General features: G+C 42.0%; 2 protein-coding genes across 3 annotated transcripts in view; one reads left to right on the top strand and one right to left on the bottom strand.

Moving 5' to 3' along the window:
• The first annotated feature begins 1,760 nt into the window (after nucleotides 1-1,760).
• On the top strand, nucleotides 1,761-24,396 carry MAN1B1 (mannosidase alpha class 1B member 1). The gene is made up of 13 exons (XM_054646603.2): nucleotides 1,761-1,993; nucleotides 4,188-4,296; nucleotides 5,385-5,521; nucleotides 6,492-6,652; nucleotides 8,662-8,771; nucleotides 10,085-10,270; nucleotides 12,298-12,446; nucleotides 13,049-13,237; nucleotides 14,079-14,269; nucleotides 15,849-15,969; nucleotides 17,626-17,823; nucleotides 18,126-18,257; nucleotides 19,035-24,396. The coding sequence occupies exons 1-13, from the start codon at nucleotides 1,862-1,864 to the stop codon at nucleotides 19,236-19,238; spliced, it is 2,019 nt and encodes a 672-aa protein (XP_054502578.2). The 5' UTR covers nucleotides 1,761-1,861; the 3' UTR covers nucleotides 19,239-24,396.
• Nucleotides 24,357-26,117, bottom strand: part of DPP7 (dipeptidyl peptidase 7) — a 31,329-nt gene continuing 29,568 nt past the window's right edge. Inside the window, exon 13 of one of the 2 annotated variants that reach the window (XM_054646604.2) lies at nucleotides 24,357-25,176. In XM_054646604.2, coding sequence (XP_054502579.1) covers nucleotides 25,035-25,176 — 142 coding nt within the window. In that variant the 3' untranslated portion in view covers nucleotides 24,357-25,034. The remainder of the gene's footprint in view (nucleotides 25,177-26,117) is intronic. The other variant, XM_054646605.2, reaches the window with a different exon arrangement.

Below are 26,117 nucleotides of genomic sequence, written 5' to 3'. Positions count from 1 at the left end.
GAAAATAGAATATTGTGTTCTTGTCTCCAATGCTGTATATTTTTTCCAAGCCTTTCATCTTAATTTATTGAGGGAAGGGAGTTTAATTGCAGGTGGTGGTTGTCTTATTTCAAGTAGATTTGAGTAATATGGTTCTGAGTCAGTCTCACAGCTGGTGTGTAGGTAATGAGCCCTCACTGCAATGCAACTTTAACTTTGCTTTCCAATGAGAGGCACTTCTTAAACACGGCTCTATTTATAGCACAATCAGTAGGGAAAGGCAGAAATACCTCACAAATGCTGTCATTTGGGGCTTTAGGGCTGAACCCAGCAAATGTCAGAAGCAAATGTTCCTTTCTTACCTCTTTCCCCCCATTTCTCTCTTGACACCCATCTGCAGGCTGCTGGGGATTTAAATATGTTTTTAAATATGTTTACACAAATCAGTAGTTTCCTGTGATAGGAAAATTAATACTAAAAATGAATGCATGCTTTAGGCATCTTAAATTGTTCTTCTGCTTGTTTATGTGCTCTTCGTATCTACCAGGATTTTTGATTGATTAGTTCTCTTAATCCTTAAATGATCAGAAAACACCAAATTTTCTTGAAATCTACAGTGAGGTGGATTCCAAATATAAAGGCTCAAATGATGAACACTAACCTGCCACTTAGGCACGGCTGGAGGTGAATTCACTGCCAGCACTTAGAGCAGCAGTCTTAAAGCAGCTGCTTCAATGCTGCCCTCTTCCTCTTGGATTATGAACCTGCGCTAGAAGTTATTATTTGCTATGCTATGGCTCTGAATGTGTACATCACTAAACGATGCTCTTCCCTACTCCAGCTGAGTATATCCCTCCTTCTCCGCAGGGAAATTTTTAATTGCAGAGGGAGTGACACAGGGCTGGGGGGCTGTGGAGGAGCAGCTGAAGGAAGGAATTGTGTGGGATGAGTGCTTCCTGCTGCATACCAAAATTCAGTGCCAGGTCTTATGGAAGGGTCTATTTACACAACTAGTTAAGTTGCCTTTCACCCACTCACATCCTCTCACAGATTCCAGTTGTCTGCTCTCAGGCCCGTGTTCCTGCACTGCCTGCTGGAAAACTGTTGTGTCTCGGTGTTTCCGTTGCAGGTGATAATGCCATCAGACAGTACTTCCTGTCCTCTCGGAGGCAGCAGGACTTCGGGGGTTTCTCCCGGCCATGCTCATTCTGCAGGTGGGCGGCACGGGTCCAGGCACAGTGCTCTGTGCCGGGGCTGCGCCTCACCACAGCGGCCCACTCCCCGTTCCATGGGGACTTGCAGGCCATTTACTGAGTTTATTTTCCTTATTATCTGCCACATGCATGTCTTCATTTACAGTTCTTCAATGCCAATGACTCTGTGACTGGTCTCTATGTTGTAGTCTCACGACACCGAAGAACAGCGAGGATTCCCAGCCTCTCCTTTGCCTCACTGCCCACCCCGGCAGCTGCTGTCCTCGCTGGGCAGGGCGCGGTTCGGCGAGATGCGCCGGGACAGCGAGCGGCAAGGGCAAAAATCAAAGCAGCCCCGAGCACCCCTGCCCAGGGCTTGAAGCCCGAACCCGTGAAGTAGGTGGGGGGCTCGGGCCGTACCCACGCCGAGGGCTGCGGCCTCGGGGCGGCTCGGCGAGTGGGCAGCGCGGGCTGAGACCTCCTCCTGCCCGCCCGCGGAGAGGGCCCGTCCCGACTGCGCTTCCTCAGGGCCGGTGCCTCCGCGGCGCCGCCAGACGCGCTGAGTCCCGCCTCGCCTGGTGCCATCGAGCGCGGACGCGCCGGCGCCAGAGCGGCACCGGAAGGGGTTGCCGGAAGCGGCCGCTCCGTCCCGCGGGGCCATGGCGGCAGGCGGCCCCTGAGGCGCCGCCATGTATTCGGGTGCCGCCGCCGCGGGATCGCCGCGCCGGGACTTCATCTCCGTCACTCTCGGCCCGGAGGAGGCGGCCGGGGTCGGTGGCTATAACAACAGCAAGGCTTGGCGGCGGCGCTCCTGCTGGCGGGTGAGGGCCACGCGGGGAGCTGTGCGGTACCGGGGTATCCCTGCCCTGGGTGCGGGGTGCACCTGGTGATGGGGGAGGGCTGTTGGGCGGTCAGGAATGTCCCTAGGTTTAGGTGCACCTGGAGTGTCGTGGGGGACCTGGCGTCGTCCCCCAGTTCCGAGTCGGGCAGAGGCCATGGCTGTGGGCCCTGGGCGCTGGGGCGGCCTCGCTCTGGGCTCTGCTTTCGGAGTGCTCGCAGGGCTGCTCTCCGCGGGATAGGGGTGTGTAAGGCGCGGGCTGGCTGAGGTGTCTCCACGTCATGTCTTAATTTTCACGAATAACGCTGGGAGCGGGGGCATACGGTAAAATCCTGCCCTCTGCTCGTGCACATTTGAGGGGCAACGCTGAGCTCTTTGGACAGGAATGAGGGGAGTAAGATTTGGTCTCTGTGCCTTTGTTCCCTGTGTTAAGGCTTAAGGGAAGGGTCCTGTCTTCTGCCCATGGATATTAAAGGGAACAGTGTGAGAAGAGGGGTCCTCTGGCAGAGCTCTGGGAAGTGACCTTCTTGTCTGCTTGTGGGTAGAATGGGCAGACAGCTTCGTGTGGGATGGGAGTCTTGGGCTGGAGAGTCTTCTGTGGGAAAGAGTGAGTCAGAGGGCCAAGACAACCTTTGTTACAGATAGGAGATGATGTATAATCACCTACAGAGGCTTTACAGGTCATCAGATGAAGTGTGTATGAAGAGCTTGTTTAGGCACACAGTCCCACAGTTCTCTTTTTATTACCAGCTAGAGAGATATGAGCCCGAGTCATCACCCTTCATTTTACACTTATTCTTCATGAGCAAAAAACCAGTAAGATGGTGGTGAATGCCCTCACATGTTCTTGTGCCTTACTCCTACCTGTTGCAAGACACCACAATTAAAGCTTCTTTTCCCATCCTACCCTGATGAACCACAGGGCTGCTGGATTTCAAGCGTCTTTTTGCAATGGGAAGAGGGTCATAGAGTTTGCTAAGCAGGTAGAACTGAAGATGACACAGTGGGACTAGCATTTTGCAGTGTGTCCAGAGAAGGGTGTACAGTATTCCTGTATAGTCAACAGTGCAGCTGGAAGGCAGGAAATTTTTCTGTGGGACTCACAGTGTGAGCCCATTGACAGTTCTGCAAGGAGACATTCCCAGCCTCTGGATGAGGATGTGGGAAGTACTGTGTGGTTGTGGCAAAGGTCCTTCCCAAGTGTAGCATTGGCAATGAAGTTCCCTCTGTATATCCAAACCAGAAGTAGTGAATTTCAGGAGGACTGTTGGAAAAGTAATGGTGGCAATTTAACCCTTGATGTTTAACTCCAGCTTCTCTCTCTGTAAATTGAGGCTAATGTACCTTGGCCTCGTTGAGGTTAATGTAATTTGCTGTCAGTTTTTCAGTGATTGTTGCGTATAATCTAGTGTTAACAATACATTTTTGCCCAGGACTAAACTTGAAAAGATTGTGGGTTTGTTTTGTTTGCTGTTGTGGTGTTTTACTTAATTTTCACATTGCTGCAGGTTGGTGCCTCTTTTTTTGTGGTGCAGAATTTGTTCTGTGTGACAGTTCCCATGCTTGTCAGAGCCAGGATACCTGACTTCTCTTTTACAGATTGACAGAATATTCCGAGTTGGAAGGGACCCACTCTTTAAGCCAACAGCCCATACAAGGATTAAACCCATGACCTGCCAGTGATTGGTGCTCACCTTATTTTGAGCTTTTCTTCTTTGCTGCAGTAACATTTTTAGTTTTCCTGCCATTTTCTTGAGTTTCTAATTTTGCATGTGCATTCTGCAGTCCCTTGCCAGCCAGGAGGAAAGAGGCTTTTGGCTGATTTCCCAGTTGATAGCTTAGCAGGTGCTCAGGTCAACCAATGGAGGTTGTGATTGAAGTCAGCTGTAGCTGAAGCTTGCTGGGAGTCTTGGCATTTGGCAGCTTCTGAAGTTCTTTGAGCAGGTAGCTCTTATGTTGTTTTTTGTGAGCTTCTTGTGCCAGCTGGTTGGATTTCTGTTTTCTCTGTTATCAAAGAAAATAAGCAATGGATATATGCAGCTGGAAGCAGGGTAAAATTAAACCTAGTCAATTTTGGGGTTTTAATCTGAATGAACCGATAAGAGTTTATTTTTAACCAAGTAGGTTCTTAATGTCATGCTAAATATTCTTTCTTTCACTTCTTTCCTCTCCTAAAGAAATGGAAGCAGCTGTCCCGACTCCAGCGGAGTGTCATTCTCTTCCTGTTTGCGTTCTTGGCAGTGTGTGGAGTAATTTCGTACACAAGCATGGGGGAAACATGGAAAAGTATGTGCTCTGTACAGCTCACAATTGCGATGAGAGATTAGGAGATGATTGTGGGTCTTCTAACCCGTTTTAATTTCCATTGGTAATGACTGGGTGTATTCATTAAAATGCAGTTCTGAGATGATTTTATGTGGTGTTTGAATGATGCAGTGCTTACTCAAAAAATATTTTTGGTATTCCATTTCTTTCTTTATGTTGACTAGAGTAACGTTTTGTTTTAGTTGATGTCCTGGTTTCAGCCAGGATAGTTAATTTGTTGAAGTAGCTGGGAGGGGGTGTGGCTAAGGTCTGGATGTTATTCTGTACCCCCTCAGTCGTTGCTGGGCGTGGGAGAGGGGAGAAAGGGGCTCTTTATGCTGGGCAGAAGGAGCTCTTCCTGGTAGAGAAAACATAGCAGGGGCAGCCATCTTTATTCATGCCTTCATGTAAATAGTTTCCTTTTCCTATACCTTTTGTTATTAATATTGTTGTCCTTACTGTTTGTTTTTTTATTTCATTGCTGTTTCCCCAAAATTGTTCTTATCTCAGCCTGTGATCTTTGCCTTCTGTGCCTCCAATTTTCAACTCATCCACCCCAGAGGGAAGGGGAAGGGGGAGGGAAGAACAGAAAAGGGAAAGACAATAGCAGTGTTGTGGTTTTTGTGGTTTCAGGGAGCACTGAATTGGGAACTACCCTTCCAAAACTATGACAGTTGATTAAGATCTGAAGGTTATGAGTGTGGTTTTTTTAATTGTGTTTGTATGTAGATAAGGGTAGCTCAAATCTAATAATTTTAGAAAGTCTAAGCATTTGGATAATACTAATGCACATTACCTCTGATATTATCTTATTAATTGTATTAAAAAACTGAAGTAGTAGCAATTTTAAAAATCCCCATGTGCCTTTTAGCAGCTTCCTTTTATATTAGGGAGAGGATTAATACCAAAATACACTTTGTATCTAACAATTAGTGTGTGTTTATCAATGCTTTGTGAATGCAAACAGTTTTTGGAGGTGCATCTACTACTTGTATACAGCAAACTGTTAAAAATTTCTAACTGCAGCCTTGACTGTTGATTCCTTGTGCTGAGTAGTTTTGTGTGTCTAGGTATAACAAACAAATCATTGGATGATCAGAGAACAGAACAAGAAATCCCTAGATTGAAGCTGGCAAATCCAGCTGTTCTACCAGCACCCCAGAAAGCAGATGCCAACCATGGAGACTACCCTGAGCTTTCACTGCAGGTAACGTGAGAAGAAATTAGTTTTCTAATGCCACAAAGAGTTTGTGAAGGCAAATGGTGCTTGGTTCCAACAGTTGTTGTGGAGGAAGGAGTTAGAACTTGCAGTAAATGTGTGCCCTTGGTGGAATGCTGTCCTCTCAGGGAGGGTTTTGGTATTGTATTTCTTGGCTTTCTCTTTTTTATTTACATGTTCTGTATGCTGTTTTTTACTCACTGCTCTGCCCAGGAGTGCCAGGACTTTATGTCACACTGACCTCTTACTTGAGGCTTCACTTGTGCTGTGTGAATCAGTCTCCACTCCTGTGAGAAGCCTGGAGTCATGGTTTATCTGGGAGCTTGAGAGATAGCTTCAGAAAGAGTAGATGATAGATTTTGAAGGGTTATGTTTGTGGGAAATGCAGTGGGAAAGGAACATCAACTGACTGTGTGAATTAGTGGAGCAAAGGAATACTGGTTACTGTGTTATTTGTCACGAATTTATCTCACGAATTCAGGGATGTTCAGTTAATGAATACAAAATTTTGTGTGAAATCTTTTCTTCATCATGCAAAAATGTACATGTATTACTGTATAGTAATTCTTGGTTTTTACAGTGGCATCGTGGAAACTTGTTTTTGCATTCTTTTGCTAATTCTCATAAATTTACTGTGCCTAGTAGAATGGAATAAAATATCTTTACAATCCTTTGTCACTACCTTGTGTTAAATGAATACTTGGGGGCAGTAAAGGTAGTTTAGAAGTAATTTATCAGTGTAAACTTAAGAATGGGATGATTTTACCAAAAATTTAAAGCAAACAAACCCACAAGATCTTTAGCATAGGTTCCATTCAGGTCAGAATTTGCCTGCTGCAAAACAAACAAAATAAGATTTATATGGATTTATGTTTAATACTGGAATGATATTGATTTATGGTTTGAAATTTTACCATCTCTGCAACTTACCAAGCACATTTTTTTTTCCTACTCTCAGAAGCCACCGAAATCACCTCATGTTCGTCGTGGTCCTTCCAATCTTCAGATCAAAGCACCACGGAGAGACACAAGACTGAAGACCCGACATGATACCATGAGGGCTGTAGAAGAGCTGGTCGAAGCGGATAAAGTAGAGAAAACGGAGAAATCCATTATCAGGTAGAAACGTTTCAGGCAAGGTACAGTGCTTCCTTCCCCCTTGCCTCTGCCAAGATCCATTGAGTGTTGGAGTGAAAATTTCAAGGGCTTTTTGTTGTATGTGTCTGAGGTTATTTTGTTTCTTTGTGTGGGTTTGTTCTCAGGCCTGGCCTGATAGCTGCTGATATCACTAGGCTGATAGATTTAATTTTGATGAATGTGCAATTTCTCTGATTTTACTGTTTGCATCACACAGCTGCAGAGGGTTTGGGGCCCTGCGAGGCTGGCTGTGTTTCTAATGCACTTAGACACTCTTAATGTTCAGCAAGATTCTCAGTGTCCAGAGGTTTCTGCTGTTCCTTGTAATAAATGTTAATCTAACAGTATCCATGCAATAGTGCTGCTACAAGTGTTTTTGTCCTGGGGCAGGTTTGGAAAGTGATAGCATTGTCAGTGCTTCTTGTGGGTTGGTGCCGCTAAAGAAATTGGGTCCGGGCTGACCAGGCAGAACCAATGGATGTGTACATAGCTGTGTGAGTGTAACACGATGTGCTTACTTCTTTCTTACAAGACATTTCATTCCTTGTACACATCTGGTAGTATCTTTAACAGAAGGTCTGTGCTTCTATGGTTATGGAAGTGTTTTGATTTGGGAATAAGTGAAGGAAAGTAACGTGGATATAGAAAGGACTACCAAAAGTTCAACAGAGGTTCTTCAGACTTGGAACATGAGGCTTGAGGGTTTTAGGTGTTTTATGTTCTCTTTAGCACTGGCTCAGATGAGCAGATCATAGCATTAGAACTGTGCCTGGCTCAGCATTTTGGCTGTCAGTATTGTCTGAAAATGTTTTATTGTTTTGCTTTGGCTTGTGCTGTAACTCACAGATTTAAACAGGTGGTAAGCGAACAAGAGCAATGAAAACATAGTGAAGACTAGCTACAAATTTAAAGAATGAAAGTAAGAAATGAAATATGGCATTTATCTAAGTCAGAAGATATGCTGACTGGAAACAGTCAGACTGTTAAAGTAAACAATATAGACTTTAAAGATCCTGTAAGCCTGGTTCCCTTAGGAAGCATATACTGGGCTCAAAGACACCATACCTATATATTAAATGGTATGGTTGAGATTGTTTGATCTTGAGTTGAATTTGGCCTGACTTGAAGTCCGCTCTGAAAGACTTCTCCTTTAGGAGATTCTTCATGAAAACCTGTGAAAACTGCTTTACACATCTGTGGTAGAAGAGAAGGCTTGTGATCCCTTGATAGCAGAGTTAGTACTTTGAGCATCTCATCCTTTGTACTTAATCATGATGATGATCGTTTAATCATGGTGATCATTGTTTATGTGTTACTGTTGCAGCATGGCAGGATGGTAGAAATGCTGCAACCTTCTTCGAAGTGTCTCTTTCAGAAGCTGCTCAGAGTAAGGCCACGAGAACAGGACAAAGGGCAGCAACCTGTAGGGGCAATGAGGGATGTATAGTTGGGGTGGGCGATGTCAACTGGCCAATGGGGGAAGCAGTCTAATGCAGATTGGCAATAGTGCTGCAGAGCACCATGGGCTGCGTCCTCTCTATCAGCCTAGGTGGGCAAACTCTATGATATATTATTCCAAGACAAGGCCCTGGGGATTTCCCGCAGGGGGAAGGATTGAGAGGATTCAACATGGTACTATTTAGCATTAGTAGCTAGTGTGGTAATTTCAGAGCTGGTAGATAATAAATTGCTTGTAATACAACATTTTCAGGTGTTTATTTTAAGAAGTTTTTTATTCAATTCCATTGCCAAGATATATATTGAAATTCCAAGAGCTTGTAACACACATTTCTTAATCAAGGAAAATTTCTGTGCAAAGAAAATTTCTTTGAACAGAAAACTTACTTAGTGGGCCACATAATCATTTTGAGCCTTGATACAAAATCTAACTTCTGTTTTATCAAAATATTGTGTGATAAAGGAAATACAGAGATAAGTCCCATTCATTTGCATGATTTTCTGTGACCAAAATAAGTCCCTTGTATTTGCAGCTGGAGGGGAGCAGTGATAGAACCTGACCAAAGCACTGAACCTCCATCCAGTAAAATAATGGAACTAGAAAAACCTTCACCTGTGGAACCTGAAGACCAGAAAGAACCAGGTAAATAGGACAGCTAATGATACCTTTTTTTTTTTTTTTTTTGTTTGTTTGCTTTTATGGTTTCAGTTTTGCAGTTTCTCCCCATACACATTATTTTATTTGTTTATTTAGATTAAAGGAAACAAAAAGTATAGGAGAGATTGCTTACCTAGAACATCCTAGTTTTTCAGTGTTCTTATTTCACTATGCCAGCCTTCATGCTTGTTAGCCTTCAGAATTTGAAAATAAATTTTAGAGACAAATCTTTGAAATGTAGCCTCTGGGAAGAGGCAGGATAACCTAAAGAAGGAGGGCATGAAAGAGACAGCTTCCTTTTCAGCTGTGCCTTTCCTTTTGTTCTGAAAATACAGGGAAGTGACTTCCTCCCTGAACTAAGTGGAACTATTTTTAAGGCTCACCAGAAAGCTGCAGAAGTTGTTTTTCAAGTTGCTGCACTTGTGGAGTTAAGAACCTGTTCTTCCTTTTTCTGAGTTCAGAAAAGAAACCGGAAGTTCTGGTGTGATGAACCTGGCATATTTCAGTGTGATGTATTTGCATTTCTGCAAGCTTAATATTTATGGGGTTAGCTGTGCTGCTTGGTGTTTCCCACTCTAGAAGTCTTTGTTCATAATTTTTCAGAATTTCAGCTAATGGCTTGAAATTTTTCATGTTCAACGTCTAACGTAAGCTCCACTTCATGGCAGATCGGAAGCAAAAATATCAGTACAACTAAGGAAAAAGACTTGGTTTAGCCAAGATGGAAAATGTAAATTTTCTTTCTATTTTGATATTAAATAGAAAGTTCAATAGAAATAATTTTGAAGAAGTGATTTTAAATTTAACAGAAAGCAGTTGGTAAGAGAGGGAAGATGAAGAAAAGATGTTATGTGTTGAATTAGCTGAGGATTTTATTCTTAAGTATACATATTCAGCACCTGGATTACCATGGATCTTAATCTGGTATTTCCTGACTTTCATCTTTTTGAGCTTTAGTGATAGTCATCTATAGCTGTGCATGTGATTATTTTAATGGCTTATTTGCAGAAGTGACAGTTTTGTTGCCAGGGAGAAATCTCTGTTTCCAGAGAGATCTCTCTCTTCCAGAGAGATTTCTTTCTTCCAGAGAATTTGACTGAATTGCTGACTGGAAACACTGAGTGGTTATTCTGCAGAGGAAAGGCTGTTCTGAAACGAATAATATGAGGGTGGTTTTTCCATTGCAGTGATCAATGAAAGAAATTTTCTTTTCAGTGCAATGCAGTAAAGTGGTGCGTAGTAGAGTTCCATCAGTGCCCTGCAGAAGTCCTGAGCAAGGTGCTGTTTCTCCTTTGCAGTGCCCATCAATGAGCGCCAGCTGGCTGTGATTGAAGCCTTCCGCCATGCCTGGAAAGGGTACAAGGATTTTGCCTGGGGCCATGATGAGCTGAAGCCTTTGTCCAAGTCCTACAGCGAGTGGTTTGGACTTGGGCTTACCTTAATTGATGCCTTGGATACCATGTGGATTTTAGGCTTAAAAGAAGGTATTTTTTTTTCCTCTTCCAGTTTTTTTCCCCTAAAAGAATTCTTTAATTTCTTTTTCTTTTCAGGTACTGCCTGTTCAGAGTTCTTTGAGGGGAATATTTATTACACGTGGCCTATAAATTTAGCTTCCCTGTGAGGGTAAATACATACATACATATGTATGTGTACACAGTGTATGTATCTGGTAGAATTTGAGGGATGTTTTAATAAATTTCCTGGTGTTTGTTTCTGTACTAAAACCTCTGTGCCATCATATAGCCAGTGGAGGCTTTCTGCCCATTACTCTTGAGTAGTTTGTCTCTATGTTCCTTGCTTGTGTTTTACCATACCTTATACCAATATTTCATATATGGATTTAAGAAGGCTGTTTCTGTAAGGAATCCATGGGTCGAGAAAGGGAGTGCTCAGTACCTCTTTCCTGAATTGTTTTGTTGTCTGTATTTTTGAGAGTTATTCTGGAAATGAGCATGCTAGAAAACTTTCAAACAGATTTTAAAAACTAAGCCCAAAATTTTACAATTCTGTTGCAAAAAACTTAAATGCTTAATTAGTATTTATGACCATTTTTTTTTGTTGTTGGTTGGTTGGGATTTTTTTTTTTTGGTGATGCAGAGGTTTTTTTAATGGTATTTAAAAATTTCTAGAACTGTATCTGTTTAACCATGGTCAATAGCCACCTTTGTAAACTTTTATTAAACTTACAGATTTTTCAGTCATGATAGGAAGAACAGAGCTGCCAGTGAGGGTACAATAAATACTCAAAGTATTTAATGGTTCTGTCTCTTCTACCTTTGAAGTTTTTGTAAAATAATATGTTGTGTGTGTGCAGCTCTAAGCCTGCGCAGGCTGTCTTGAAGTTTAATCAAGTTGAACATATGTTGCTCTTTTTTTTCCTAATTAATTTTGAACTGAGTAGAGTTTTTAAAATAAATTATTAGTATTAGAGATGTGTTGAAAATAGGTTCTTGGTGAAGACTTCTTTCTGTTTTTTATCAGTTCTGCTGACTGCCTTAAAGAGCTCCTGGGGTTTCTTCTGAATAACAAGTGCTATGTAAATGCAAGTTCTGTTTGAGGCTGCTTATCAGCTGATGAATGCAGAGTCTTTCTTATCAGCTGATGAATGCAAAAGCCTCTGTGGCAGAGAACTCTGCCTTTGCTGTTGTACTTCTGACAACACTGACTGAAGAATTTTAGTAATTCTTCTCAATGTGCCCAACATCCTGTATTTGCCCAGCATCCAGGACTGGAGGGCGCAGAGGCATCCATTTGTTCCAGAGTTTATCTTCTAAGGAATGCATTCCATTTCTGGTAAATTGGTTGTTCTGCTTCTCACAAGCAGGAGTTTCCAGAAGCTGTGAGATCACTGAAATAGCTCAGCCTCCAATTGTGAGGGCTAAGTTGACTCACATGCACTGTGGAGACCCTGTGCCAAAGCAGTTACTGAGTGATGCTGCTGCTAAGCTGATTCATGAACCTAATATGGCTTTTCTTTTAACCTTTCTTTTGAATAAGTAATGTGATAAACAACCATTTTTGTTTCTAGAGAAAAAGATTGCACCATCTTGCAGGAAGCAGGCTCCTGAGGACATTGCTAGGCTAAAGCTATTAACTGAAAATGTTACCTGTTATCTCGCTGGATAATGGGTTTGGTTGAAAAACATTTAATTAAAAGTAGCAGGCTTTGTGGAAGTGTAACTAATTATCTGACAAGTCAAATGGATGGATTTGAACGATTTTAATTTCGGGACTATTTTAATAAAAAAATTATTCTTTTTTAAACTATTAAGGATTTTCTGTTTTAGTGGATATTTCTGTCTGTATGCTTCTATGGTGTGTGCTCAATAAGAATTAAGCCAATGGTAATGAAACTTCTTCCAGCATGTGCTCTTCATTTTAATTTTCCACCTAAAATATTAATCTCTATAGACAAATACAAGTAACTGTCATCGATATATGGAGTACTCATGTCTTTAGTTATTGGAACATGCCAGAAGTTCTGAACTGAACTACCTTTTACACTTTGCAGAGTTTGAAGAAGCAAGAAAATGGGTAGCAAATGATTTAGTCTTTGATAAAAATGTGGATGTGAACCTGTTTGAGAGCACTATCCGTATCCTGGGTGGCTTGCTGAGCACCTATCACCTCTCTGGAGATAGCCTTTTCCTGGAAAAAGCTGTGAGTGTCTGGCCTTACAAATGAAATTGGGTTATGTATTCCATATTGGACAAAGTTGAGAGAAGGTTCCTCAGAAAGTTCAATGTTGCTGGTTTTTAACAGTTTCATAAAGTGGTGGGAAAGGCATTTACCATTAAGCTTTGAAGCCTGAACTTCTGCTCTCTGTACAACCTCAAAGCCTTGCTGTGTTTGTCACCTTTTCTTGTATGTCTGGTCTTCTGCTGATGAATGGCTGACCATCATGAAGTTCATGAAACAAAAGAAGAAACAAATGATTGGCAAAGGGTAATAGTTGTTTTTTGCTGCCCTTTCTGTGTGTCTTAACAGCATCAGCTGCTTCAGCAGATTAGCTAGATCAGCCTGTGACTGCATGATAGGGATTGCAGCCTCAGATGAGACCTGCAGTGCTAAGGACAAGGTGGAAACTCTGCTCATTACTATGAATAAGTTAATGACTTTTTAAATTTCTTTAATTGCTTGCATCATCTAAAACTAAGCTGCAATTCTTTTTCCATCTGCTTTGTGAAGAAAATCTAATGGGATGTCCCATTTATATATATGTATTTCTGGTTTGACTTGTTTTGACCCTGTGCTTTCTTTAGAAAGACATTGGAAACAGGCTTATGCCAGCATTCAAGACGCCGTCCAAGATACCTTATTCTGATGTCAACATTGGTCGGGGCACTGCACATCCCCCTCGCTGGACATCTGATAGCACTGTGGCAGAGGTGACCAGCATTCAGCTGGAGTTCAGGGAGCTCTCTCGTCTGACTGGAGATGAGAAATTCCGGGTATGGAAGAATCAGTTGATATTGCTCGCTTTGTCCATTTCTCTGCAGCTCTACCACTGACTCTTCATCAGTACTCACCGTCTCAGGAGTCTATAAGTTACGATAAATAAGTTGTGAAACTCTAGACAAGGGAAGAAAAAGAAACAAAATATTCCATTATTTTATTGAATACCAGAAATAGTAGTGGAGATGAGTAATTGTTTTTCTTCCTCAGAAACAGCTTTTAAGTAGAAAAATAAAAATTCCTGAGTGTGGTTTCTTGATACTGTTTTCTATGTGCAGAGAACAAAACTGAAATGTTACCATCCGAGGAACTACAATGTCATTCAATAGTTAAGAGTCTGAGAGCAGGTCACCATATAGGGAAAAGTTAGTTGAAATAAAAAGAATTTCAGAGAAAATAATATTTTCCATTTTTCTTTTTGTTTGCTGATGTTATTATTTTGATATTTTGTATCCACAGCTCAGTGTTGAAGAATGCAGTCATTTAAAGAGCCTTACTATTGTTAAATAGATTCATGTAGTTGGTTTTTTTGCTGGACTTCTACTTTGCAAGTCTGAGTAAATCTGAGTGCTGTAGTACTGGCTTTTGAGTGAGCTTGCCTTCAAGGAAAGGAAACAGTTATAATTGCTTCAGAGTACTTGAACATAACCAGAACATCATATTTTGAAAGTCCAAAAGTCTGAAATCTTGAATTTAGTATATTGCTCTAGCTGAACTTGATGTCCCTGATGCTAATTTGGGGAAGCAAAGTTACAGGTTTGTTACTGGACTATAGTGACTAGACACAGTTCTGTACCTCATTTATACCTATAATTTATGTTTTCCATTTTCTTGTAGAAAGCTGTAGATGAGGTGATGAAGCATGTTCACATCCTCTCAGGGAAAAACGATGGCCTCGTGCCTATGTTCATCAACACCAACAGCGGGCAGTTCACTCACCTGGGGGTCTACACTCTGGGAGCCAGAGCTGACAGCTACTATGAGTATCTACTTAAGCAGTGGATTCAGGGTGGAAAGAAAGAAAATGAGTAAGTTCTTTACACTTCTCATATTGGTGTGATAATCAGGTGAGCTGTAAAACCCTCTGTTGTAGTTTGCTGCTTAAAGAAAAACAATGCATGTGCTCAAGAGTCAGCTGAACTTAGTACTGTTTTTAAAAGCAGGCTAAGAAGAAAGAGAAACCTTTGGTAACATGATGAAAGAACACGAGGAGAGTTAGTCTTAAGTCTTAAAACTCCCCTCTCCACAAAAGCCTTTTCTTCCTCAAATGTGAGGAGTGTCACAGAAAGGAGATGAGAATAATAATAACACTTCTGAAAAACTGTGGGCATCTCCTTTTGACAGTGATGTCTGTGTTTGCTCTGGGTTTGTTAGTGAAAGGTGAAGGGAGACAGGAGTTTGATATTTATGTTATCTTCTCTTTAATTCCAGAATCCCAGACTGGTTGGGGTTGGAATGGATCTTAAAGCTCATTCTGTGCTACCCCTGCTATGGGCAGGGATACCTTCCACTAGACCAGGTTGCTCCAAGCCCCATCCAGCCTGGCCTGGGACACTTCCAGGGATAGGGCAGCCACAGTTCCTCTGCGCAAACTGTGCCAGGGCCTCCCCACCCTCACAGGGAAGAATTTCGTCCTAATATTCAGTATCGGTCTACTTACTTTCAGTTTAAAGACCCTTGTTCTATCACTGCATGCCCTTGTAAAAAGTCCCTTTTCAAGTCTCATATGTTTCTTTTATCTGTACTGCATTAGTGGAAGAGTGTTTACAAGGAGGAGTTTAAGAGCTTGGAAAAGAAGCTTTCCTTCAAGACAAGTCTGCATATAAGCTAATTCTGTTAGACTGTTAGACTTCTTGTTAATTTCAAGGAGTTTAATGCAGACAGAGCAAATATGTGGTTCTTGGAGGCATTTCTGTGTGTCAGAGCAGATGCCCGTCTGCAAAGAAAGCTTTCATCACTGCTCTTTCTGAGGCTTCTTTACTGTAAATGGAGAACTGGTGTCTTTGGGACCACAATGGCATTTTGTGAGCCACACAATCAACAGGTTGTTTTCCATATTGAAAGTACATGAAAGCAAGGAAAAATGAAATTAAATACTGTGAAACAGTGTTTCACAGTGAGACAGGCCAATTGGAAAAGATTGCTTAAACTCTTTGGATCTCCATCTTTGGATGGGGGTAAGAAAAATTGCTTGGATAACCTGATGAAATTGAATCTGCCTGGGAGCAGAGGATTGAAATAGAGACCTCCAAGAGGTCCTTCCCAGCCTAGATTTTCTGTGATTTCAATAACTCTGCTTCCAAAGACTTTTGAAATAAAATCTGGTTGTTGCCTAGAAACAGTTGCAGGTGTTTTCTTTAATATTTGAATAAGTATTAAAGTTTTATTTTCTTTTCAAGTAAATCCAGTATTGCTACATGGTAGTGACAACTGATTAATGTTGTGTTGATGGTTACTGAGGGAGTTTTTTGAGTTATCACATTTAGTTAAATATTACTCTGTAGACTGAAGTAACGGTTGTCTAAAAGATTGTGCTGAACATCAGCTATGACCAAATATGTTCTAATTGTGTGCATGTGAGCCAACTGGGGATGATTTTTTTCATAGGCTGTTGGAAGACTATATGAGAGCCATAGAAGGAGTGAAAAAGCATCTTCTTCAGAGATCAGAGCCCAAGAAGCTTACTTTTGTAGGAGAGCTTACTCATGGCCATTTCAGTGCCAAGATGGTAAGAAATATAACTGCAATAGAAAACAGAAAAACTATTACAAAATTTAAATAAAACCCAACACAGAGGCAAATGCAAAGCTTTTCCCTCTCAAAAAACAAAACCAAACCCCAACAAAAAGAAACAAATGAAAAAAAAAACCCAAAACACAAGATGATATATACATACACATCTGTCCAGTGTGATGACAGTAATGAGTAACTGCCTTGTAGATACTAACTACAAGTGCAAACTGAGGGCCTTCTCTGAGTCACTCTAGTAAACACATTTTGTTCCTTCAAGACTGAACATTTTGGTGCTGGAATTAAAATTTCTTTCTTTTTCCCCCCTGTTTTAGTCATAAAATTCCAGTGTCCTAAATTGTTGCAATAATACGTTTTTACGTATTACTAGTTTTCAATAATTCAAAAATAAATGTAGGCACTTGCACACCTGTGTTTTCAGATTTGCCTTCAAAAGAAGCATGCCATCTAATACTGTATTATGGGGTTTAAAAAGAAATTAATAATTTTGGAGGTTTCTGTCATTTCATGACATCTTTATTTTCCTACCTGGAAGATTCTTGGGTATAACAGTATGCTGTTTGCTTTAGGGAAAATTGATTGATCTTAACCCTCTGTTCCCAATTTTTGTATTTTAAGATCCTCCAGTTAAAAATCCCATGCCATGCAGGTATTGTATATGTGCATAGCTTGTCTGAAAGATGAGTGATGTATTATTAATGTATGTATAGCCTTTTCTGATGTAGTATTTTTGAGATCTTCAGTTCTGGTTTTCATCATGTGCTTCTTGGATCTGAATTTCCCAAAAGCTCTCCAAAAAACCTGCTGTGAGTAAGACCAGAGTCTGGGTTTTGGGTGGAGGGGGCTGCCCCATTCCAAGACAAGACAGAGTTCAAATTGAGATAGACAGATTTGGCTTTGGTGTCTGTACATGTCAGAACACTTCCTTCTGTTTCAGGGAGTCAGAATTTTCGTTTTAATCCATTATTATTGGGGTGAAAGGTTGGACAGGTCTCTTACCCTGTCCAGGTGGAACAGTGGGGGACGTTTGGCTCCTATGTCTATGCTGATCTTTACAACCCTCCACTTTTTTTTAAGGACCGGACAAAGCTTTTAAAGGTCCATACAGGGACATCAGAGTGGTTTTACTATGTTTTTGAGTGATGAGACCTGAGCTTTGATTCTGAATGTTTAAAATCATTTGAGATTCCATATGTGACATTAATCTGTGGTGCTTACTTTCTTACATCAATGGTAGGTTAGCTCCTAAGCTACCATTAGGTTAGAATGAGGACACGAAGCCTTTAGGTGGTTCTGTTGATGCCCTGCATGAGCTGATATGAAATGTATGCTTCTGGTAAACCAAAAGACACTCTCCTTCCCCTCAACATGACCTGAGACCTTTTTTCCAGAAACTTGTCATAAAAACACATTCTTGTACATTTTTGAAATTAACGATTTCTGTAATAATGCTGCCTGCCTCATGTTGCATTACATGAGATTGTTTAAAACTTATCCTCAAGTTGTTGGCACCAGAAATGTGTTTTGAAGAAGAATAAAAAATTAAAAAGAAAAAAATTAAAAAGACGGTGCCCCCTTACTTCCCCTGCTGTTTGATGTGTAACTTCTCAGTAAGAGTTGCCTTGTCTTGCAGGATCACTTGGTTTGCTTCTTGCCGGGTACTTTAGCACTGGGAGCTCACAATGGACTGGCTGCTGATCATATGAAATTGGCTGAAACTCTTATAGAAACCTGCTACCAGATGTATGCTCAAGTAGAGACAGGCCTGAGCCCAGAGATTGTACACTTCAACCTCCATGCACAGAAGGGCCACAAGGATGTAGAAATCAAGGTGAGCAGATAGCTGGCCTGAACTCCAGGTTTCTCTGTAGCTCCTGTTGTTGTTTCTGCTGTTGAACTCCTGGCCAGATACTAGTGATGGGGTTTGTTGTGGAGCAGCTAATTCTTTCTCTGCCTTGCCTTCTAGCTGTATCCTAGGCTTTGGTTTTCGTTACCCCAGCAGTATATTTAGAAGCTGATTTATGCATAGCAAACTCTTGGGAGCAGATGGAGATGTGAATAATTATTTTTCTCCCTGCATGCATCCTTGAGGAAATTCCCTGTCTAAAACTCTTGCCTTTTTTTCTCTTGCAGCCTGCAGACAGGCACAATTTATTGCGACCAGAAACTGTGGAAAGCCTTTTTTACATGTACAGATTCACTGGTGATAAGAAATACCAAGACTGGGGCTGGGAAATCTTGCAGAATTTCAACAGATACACCAGGGTAAGGCCAGTTTATAATAACCTTGTTCTGTCAGGACTGTATTTGCTCACTTTTTAACAACAACTTTGAAAACATACTATGTTTCAGTATTCATCAGAAAACTGTGGGCGAATTTGTAGGTATATACAGAGAAATTGTTTTCTTACAGATGGAGATACCCTCCTTAGTCTATATAATGAAAGAAGTTGTATTACATTGATGAAAAAGTGAAATGCAGAAGCTGTAGGCAAGACTACCAAAGTTAGAATCTGTATTTTCTAGACTTTGGAAGCTGAGAAGGGCATGGCTGGATTGAAAGAACTCTTCAATTAAAGTTGCCAAAGAAAAAAGAAATAGCACAAAATGGCATTAATGGCATTAACAGCATTTGTGTTCATTCTGAACACAGTGCTCGTGGAGATGTCACTGATATGCTCTGAAAGTGTGGCACCAAATATTAATGGTCTGTTCTTGGGTCAGCTCTAATGTAGAAATCGCTGGTTCCTTTCTGTATATTTGTCCAGAAACTTCAAAGGGATGTTCTTTGTGATACCCCTTTACCCTGAGCACAAATGGATATTTTGCTTCATTTATTGTTGTGGTTTCTTTTAAAATGCAATGAGATTTTTTTTCTTCATTACTGAAGCTTTATACGTAAATGAAAACCAAATATGAAATGAAAAGCATGAAAACATGATCTGTTCATAGCATTTATCTTCTCCAAGTGCATCTGGATGTTAGGAAGTAAAAAATTATTTTAGGTTATGCAAAGATACTTTTTTTTTTTTTTTTGCACAGGTTCCTACGGGTGGTTATACTTCTATTAACAATGTTCAGAATCCCAGTAATCCAGAGCCACGGGATAAAATGGAGAGCTTCTTCCTTGGGGAAACACTCAAATACATGTTTCTGCTATTCTCAGATGACATAGACTTAATCAACCTTGACAAATACGTCTTTAACACAGAGGCTCATCCACTTCCTATCTGGGTACCAGCATAGACTCTACATCAGTGGATCTTCCAGTGGTGGCATTATCTTCAAGTCACTTTACTTTTCAGGGTTTGAGGAGAGATGCTATAATGCACCTTTTTTGACTTCAGACAACAGACAGAAGCTTGGGAAAAGCATCTCTGGTTTGAAGAAATCACATCAGTCTTAAATCTAATCTCTGGTTCTGGGATGGGCAAAGCTGTGCCATATGAAGCTGATTTCCCTGGTGCTGAGGTTCAGAAGGTAATTGTAGTGTGGACCATGACATTCTTGCGGCTCTGATGGCCCACTTAACTGATGACTCACTTATGTCAGTGTTACTAAATGCTCATTAAATGCTGAGAATGCAGCGAATTGGCTTAGGGCACAGTGTTGTTCCTGGAGAGCAGGAATAAGCCTCCAGTTTTCTGGTTTATTCTGGATACACTGAAACACTGGATTACAGAGCCATTCCTTTGTCAGACTGTGACAGTGGTTCAGGTGCAAAATGGAATAAACAAAGAGCTGTAGTGCTGTCCCAGGGAGAAGCTGTCAGTATTGCTGCTGGTACTCTGATCTCATTCCAAACTCCTGAGATATGCTGCATCATGTTAGGAGAAGAAAGAGGCAGCAGAGCATCTGTTGTATAGTGTTTTAGTTTTGTAGAGTACTTGGAACAGTATTCAAGTTGTGGCTGAAATGGATGGTGAAAGAGAATTTGCTGCTGGTTTAGCTCAAAGTGGTATATAATTTTGTAGAAGTATTAAGTTTTTTAACTTCCCTGCAGGAAAGCAGGAGATAATGTGAAATGCAAGTAAAACTACATGTGTATTTTATATCTTATTTGCATCAGTTAGACTCAGGTATTCTGACTGAAAGCTGCTTTCAGCTTTTCAGAGGTTGGGCACTGGGAAAGCTTGTGAGCATATTAAGTATCAGCTTCCTTGTGCCCCTTCCTGTTCAGATATCACATAATGGTTTTTGTTGACTCAAAACAAGCCTACAGCTGTACAGTAAAGTTCTTGTTATTCATAATTTCTTGGACCATTGAGAAATTGTAAGTTATTTTTTTCCTTAGGAGTACAGTGCGTATTTTCAGCAGTAGAGTTAAAAGCAGACAGTCTACAGCAGTTCTAGGCCCCAGTAGAATTGGAGAAATTAATTTCAGTTACTTGAAGACAAAGTAGACCCAGGTTTTTAAAGAATCTTACAGGACCCCTGGGATCTTTCATTTTTATATGTGCACATGTACAGATTTTTAGCCATGAATTTGGAAATGAGCTTTCTAGAGTGCTTTTCCTTTTGGATTTGGACTTGGACAGTCCCATATTCATGGATAAGATCTCAGAAATGTGATTGTTCGTATTTCCAGTTGGTCTCACTGAAAGTCTCTTTCCCCCATGGCAGGGGTGTCATGGGCAGGGCCAGGAGCTGCAATCCCCACTAAATCCAGAGGTCACTGGCTGTTAATGGAGTTGACTGAATTTGACTCTAATGGTTCATTTTCCAGTGGATGAGGGAGGTATTTTATAGTAATTGTAATCTTTGATTTGTAAAGTAAGATCCATCTTTGTTTTATGCTGATCCATTCTGTTTGCTGGAGTCATAAGTTACTCTTGGGACCACTATTTAAGTGTTTTATATAATATTTATCATTCCATGTACTAATGGAAATGGAGAAATTTTAGGAATTATTTAAATGCACATTCTTCTGTCATCAGAGGGACCCTGTCCTGGGATTGACAGGACATAACTAGTCAGTGCAGAATGTTAATGCTCCTCTTGTTCACATGCCAGCAGTAACTCTGAGAACAAGCTTCTTACTTACAAGTGCAGTGGAATCCAGTCACTATGGCCTTTGGCTACACAACTGATTTGCTGCCAAGGCTTCTGTTTTCTTTGGCACAACAATAAATAAGGATAGTGCAGTGGAAATGTGGAAGGAAGCACCTTCAGTTTTTTTGGTCATTAAGCCAGTTTGTGCTGCTGAGGAGCTGACTTTGGGCTACAAGCTAAAGGCTTAAAATTGGAGACTAAAGGAAAAAAAAAATTATTCAGTGACTCTACCCAGGTCCTGCTGACCTGTGTTGCTTTGGCCTTGTGCCTTTGAACAAAGTGAATTTTGATCCTTTAATTTTGACTGTGCTATGGATTGTAAAACTTCCAGGATTTGGTGTTTCACCGGAGAGCTGCCTGACTGAAGCAAGAAAGATTTCTTAGAAAATGGAATACATATAAATGCTTACCAAAAATCTTCTGGTTTTGAAGTTGTACACAAGTCTTAATGCAGTCGAGTCTACAAATGGGACTATGGGAGTCTGTGTGATACTTTTTTTGTTTTATGATTGGCTTGAGAGTAGTAATTAATTTCCTAATGAGTTGAAGGAGAGAAGAATAAACTGTCACTTCCCCAAACATGTCTTGTCTTTTAGCTGAGCCTGTTGGTCCAGCTGATTTCTATCTAGTTCCTCTTGGGACATGCAGTCTCCTCAAAATGTGGCTTTGCTGTCCTCAGCCTTTAAACCTGAGGTTCAGGTTGTTAGCTCTCACTCCCTTTGAGAACAAATGCTTGTTTCAGACCCCTATGTCACTTGTGAAATGGCACAAACAAAATAATCTCAACAAAGCTCATCTATTCTTCCTGTTCTTCTGCAGAGGTCATTTTAATTGCTTGTTTGTTTTTACTTCCTTAGCAAACTGTTGAGTCAGATCAGTCTCTGAGCTCCACAGCCTATTTCTGTTCCATAGTGTGCTCCTCCAGCGCAACTCAAACTCAATTTGTGGTTCCTTGTTCCAAAGCTTGAACTGCTGTGTCTGTAATCCACTTTGGTGTTTCTACATACTGGGACACTTTTGGCTTAAGTGGAGTGTTGTGGGAAGGCTACCACTGAGCCAGGGATTCTGTCCTTCACAGTGGAAAGCTTTGGGCTTTCACTGAGAAACAGAGCCGGGCATGGACAGAGCTGCAGAGAACTGGAGAGCTGTGGACTTGGGAGTCTCACACTTGGGGCTTTGAGCCACAATTCAGGAAATACTGACCTGTATGCTCAAAAAAAAATATCAGCAGATGGATTGGGCACAGTTACCATCTAATCCCTGAACTTTTGAAAGCTGAATTCTCATTACAGGTCTGTAAAAGCTGGCAGTTTTGCAGGACTTCCATTTAACAGGATTTTCAGCATTCCATACCAAGCTCAGGTACAGCTGTTTACTCCTACAAATACACCTTGTTTCCTGTACCATGCCAGCATGATGTTGGCAGTGATGACGGATGAAGACAAGAAAGGTTTTTGTAATAACACATTTACCGTTTTGTGAATTTTTCCTGCACCTCAGGACTTTCCTCTTAGAAATAGCCCTGCAAGGGAATTCAGCTCCTGAGTGCCAGTGTCACACTCAGTATATTTAACAGGATCAGTAAAACTGACATTGATGGGGTAGCTCCATGAAGCTTGTTGCTTCAAGAGAGAGGGTTAAGATTTTTCTGATTTTGGATTTGGGAAGGAAGACTTGGGTTCTTTTGTTCTCTGAAATACTGCTGGAGATTGCTGTCCAAAGCAGGAAGCCTCTGTGTCCACTGGAGCCCAACCCTGAGTTCCTGTTCTGTACAATGTTCCCACCTTGGCTGCACTCTTTGTGTCAGTAAATGATAATAGAACAAATTGGGCCTTTGTTCAACAACGTCATTGGTGCAGGCCTTAAGCACAGGGTCTGCACCTATGGTCTGGTCTGGGTCACTCACTGCTTATATGCCGTTTATCCTTGTGTGGCCCTGAAGTTCAACCAGGAGCAGCATTCCCATGATGCTCAAGAGTGGTGCTTTGGGGCTCTTCCCTTCAGCTCAGACAGTACCACACAGCAGGGTTTTCTTTTTACCTCCCACGCTTGCTTGCCAAAGGATTCAAAACATCATGGATGTTGGTGGCACTGACTTCAGACTTCTGCCATGATTTCTTTTATGGTGCTGCTCATCTGTCCTTGGATGTCCATGTGTATTATCGCCTTGCCGTGGTATCTGAAAGCCTTTAGTTTATCCTTCCATATCAATCAAACTATGTGTATTCTTTTGGAATAAGAACTGTCTGTAAGAGGAAAATAAGACCTCAGTATAGTCCAAGAGAAGAGGATAAAAAACTTGTCCTTCTAGAAGGTCAGCAGACACCCAGGCCTCCTTTCTCTTCAAAGCACAAACCCAGCCCTGGTGACTGGGATGACTTGCAGTGACTTCCTGAAACACTTGACCCTGAACTTGGCTGTGTTCATACATTGTTGGGCTGATGATCACTGGGTACCTGCTTAAGGGTGTGAAAGGTGCTGTTTGAAGGGAAACAAAAGCAGGATGCAATCCTTGCTCTCTCCTTTTTTTCCCCTAATGTGTTAATCCTGAATAATGGCTGGGGCATAGCAAATCTAAATTCAGAAAAGTTGCAGCTCTGAGCCATAGAGAGGATGACCACTTCAGTAAGGCATACTTTATATAGCAGCAACAAAGCCAAAGCCTGACTTGAGCAGGAGCAAAAAGAACAGGGGTAGCTCTAAGCAGGACCCATGGAGGTTTTCATCAGCATGAACAGAGAGGATTCAGGCTGAGCTGAGGATGTAGTGCCACTGGTAGTCTTAGAGCAACTTTTGTAGGGACTGGAGTTTGACTAATCCAATCTTCCAAGTTGTCCTTCATTTACACGTATCTGAGAAAGCTGATCAGCGGATCCATCTGTTCCTGCTCTCCTCAGCATCCCTGGCTGGAAGGACCAGAAGCTTTGGTCTTTTGTTAAGAACAGGGCAGAGGTGGCTGAAACAGATCTCAGCACCCAAATATTGTGAAACACTAGCAATGGCTCTGAGAACCAGTCCTGCTGTGACCAGGGAGGGCCCAGCAGTGCAGAAAATGACACCAAGCACTACTGTGACTGTGCTGCACAAACAGTGAAAACCTCTGGGAACTCAGGAAACCTCTCCACTAACTCGTAAAATCACTGTAAAGTAAAACCAACTGAGGAGCCAGTTACCAGGAATTAGTATTCTGGCAGTTATGCTAGTAATTATTGGTGCTTAGTCAGTCTAGTAGCACCTGTTCATGGGCAAAGATTCACCTGGGTGGGAAGGTGAGAAGGAACCTTTTTTATCTTTGGTTATACTTCCAAGCCATGAAATTATATCACACCCTTTAATAAACTTTTATATCACAGACTTTAATATACTTGTAATTGATTTTAAAAAGCTCTGAAGATGTCTCAGTGGAAGAGTGCTTTACTGGTCACCAATACACAGCCCTTGAGTGACAACAGTGTAAATCTTCATCTCAGCAACTGGAATCTCTTTGACAAGCTAAAACTAAAACAGCCCCACTCCACAGCTCTGGCTAAGACTGATAGTCTGATTTAGATAACTGGTCACTAGTGGAGCTCACCATGACCCTGTGTCAGTCCTAATTATACCTCTGCTTTTCTACTAACCCTCTAGTATTTCCTTTTTCTCTAAAAATAGTTTATTTTCAACCTTAAGATGCTTCATGCAACCATCCTGTTCAGGGCTGTGATGGTTCTTGGACCTTCCAGGCATGCTTTTTGCTGCCCTTTGTAACAGCGCTCATTCTGAGCAGGCAAGTATGGAGACCAGAAAATGTATTTTTGGCTTTTGTCAGTGATTTGGCCTTTTGTGTTTCTTTTCATGCTCAATGAGGTGTAAGTGGGACACTTTGGAAAAGGGAGTTCCCACCATCATGGCAGAGAAGACAACAGTGTCCCAGCCAGTACAGTAGAACCAGCGCAGCAGGCTGCTGTGTCCTGTGGTAGCTGCACATAGGGGCTGCAGGGATGGAAGGGCTCAGGGCTGGCTGCCTGCTGCAGCTCCTGTGCGCTGCTCCTGCACCTGCTCCATGCCTGCAGATTTCACCCAGCTGCTAATGATCCTGGCTTCAAGCTTGCGCACCTCTGTGACGGATGGGGGGTCAGCTGGATTGTGTCCCCTAAAAAGGAGAGGAAAGTAGAGCGGTGTCAGTTACTGGACAGTTGGTACTTGCCTCCTGTACAGGCAGAGTCTGCGATTTTAAGGACAGAGATTGACTGGTTTGTGCTTCACATTTGTGCGCTGGAAACGAAGTTGCAGTGTCTGATCTCCAGTACGGGTGGGCAGCAGGCCCAAGCTTGCCCTTGCTGGCTGCTGCTCCCTCTGCTCCAGGCCTGAAGGCAGATAGCTAATGCCAGATGGCACTGGACTACTTCACGTGACTGATTGCTGCAGGCTGTCTCACACTTGTGCCAACCCCTGTGCAAGAACATGATCTAATGACAGTAGGTGAGCTGAGTGCCAAGTTCTGCACAGCTCAGCATCCCTGGAGGCTGAAAGGGGCCTGTGCTGGGGAAGAAGATCACTCTTCTGCATTGGGCTGCAATAGCCTTGTACCCATCCTCTTTAGGTACTTGCCCTGTGCTAGGCGCTGGTGAGGCCACACGTCAAATCCTGAGGTCAGTTTTAGGTCCCCCTTGACAAATAGGACATGGAAGGGAGGGAGCATGTCCAGGGAAGGGAATGGAGCTGGCGAAAGGTCTGGAGCACTGGGAATGGCTGAGGGAGCTGGGGGTCTCAGCCTGGAGAAAAGGAGGCTCAGGGGGGACCATCTTGCTCTTTACAACTCCCTGACAGGAGATTGTAGCTCAGTAGGGGTCAGGCTCTGCTCTCAGGTAACAAGGGACAGGACAAGAGGAAACAGCCTCAAGTTGAACCAGGAGATCTTTAGATTGGAGAATAGGGAATTTTTTTTCTTGGAAATGGTTGCAAAGTAATGGAACAGACTGCCCAGGGAAGTGTTGAATTCACCATCCCTGGAAGCATTCAAAAACTTGAAGATGTGACACTCGAGGACATGGTTTAGTGGTGAACATGGTGGTGATATTGGGTTCATCTTAG

Source organism: Agelaius phoeniceus, chromosome 21 (assembly GCF_051311805.1).
Source record: "Agelaius phoeniceus isolate bAgePho1 chromosome 21, bAgePho1.hap1, whole genome shotgun sequence".
Classification (NCBI taxonomy): Eukaryota; Metazoa; Chordata; class Aves; order Passeriformes; family Icteridae; genus Agelaius; species Agelaius phoeniceus.
The sequence above is the reverse complement of the archived record's forward strand: the minus strand, read 5'-3'. Positions and strand labels throughout refer to the sequence as shown.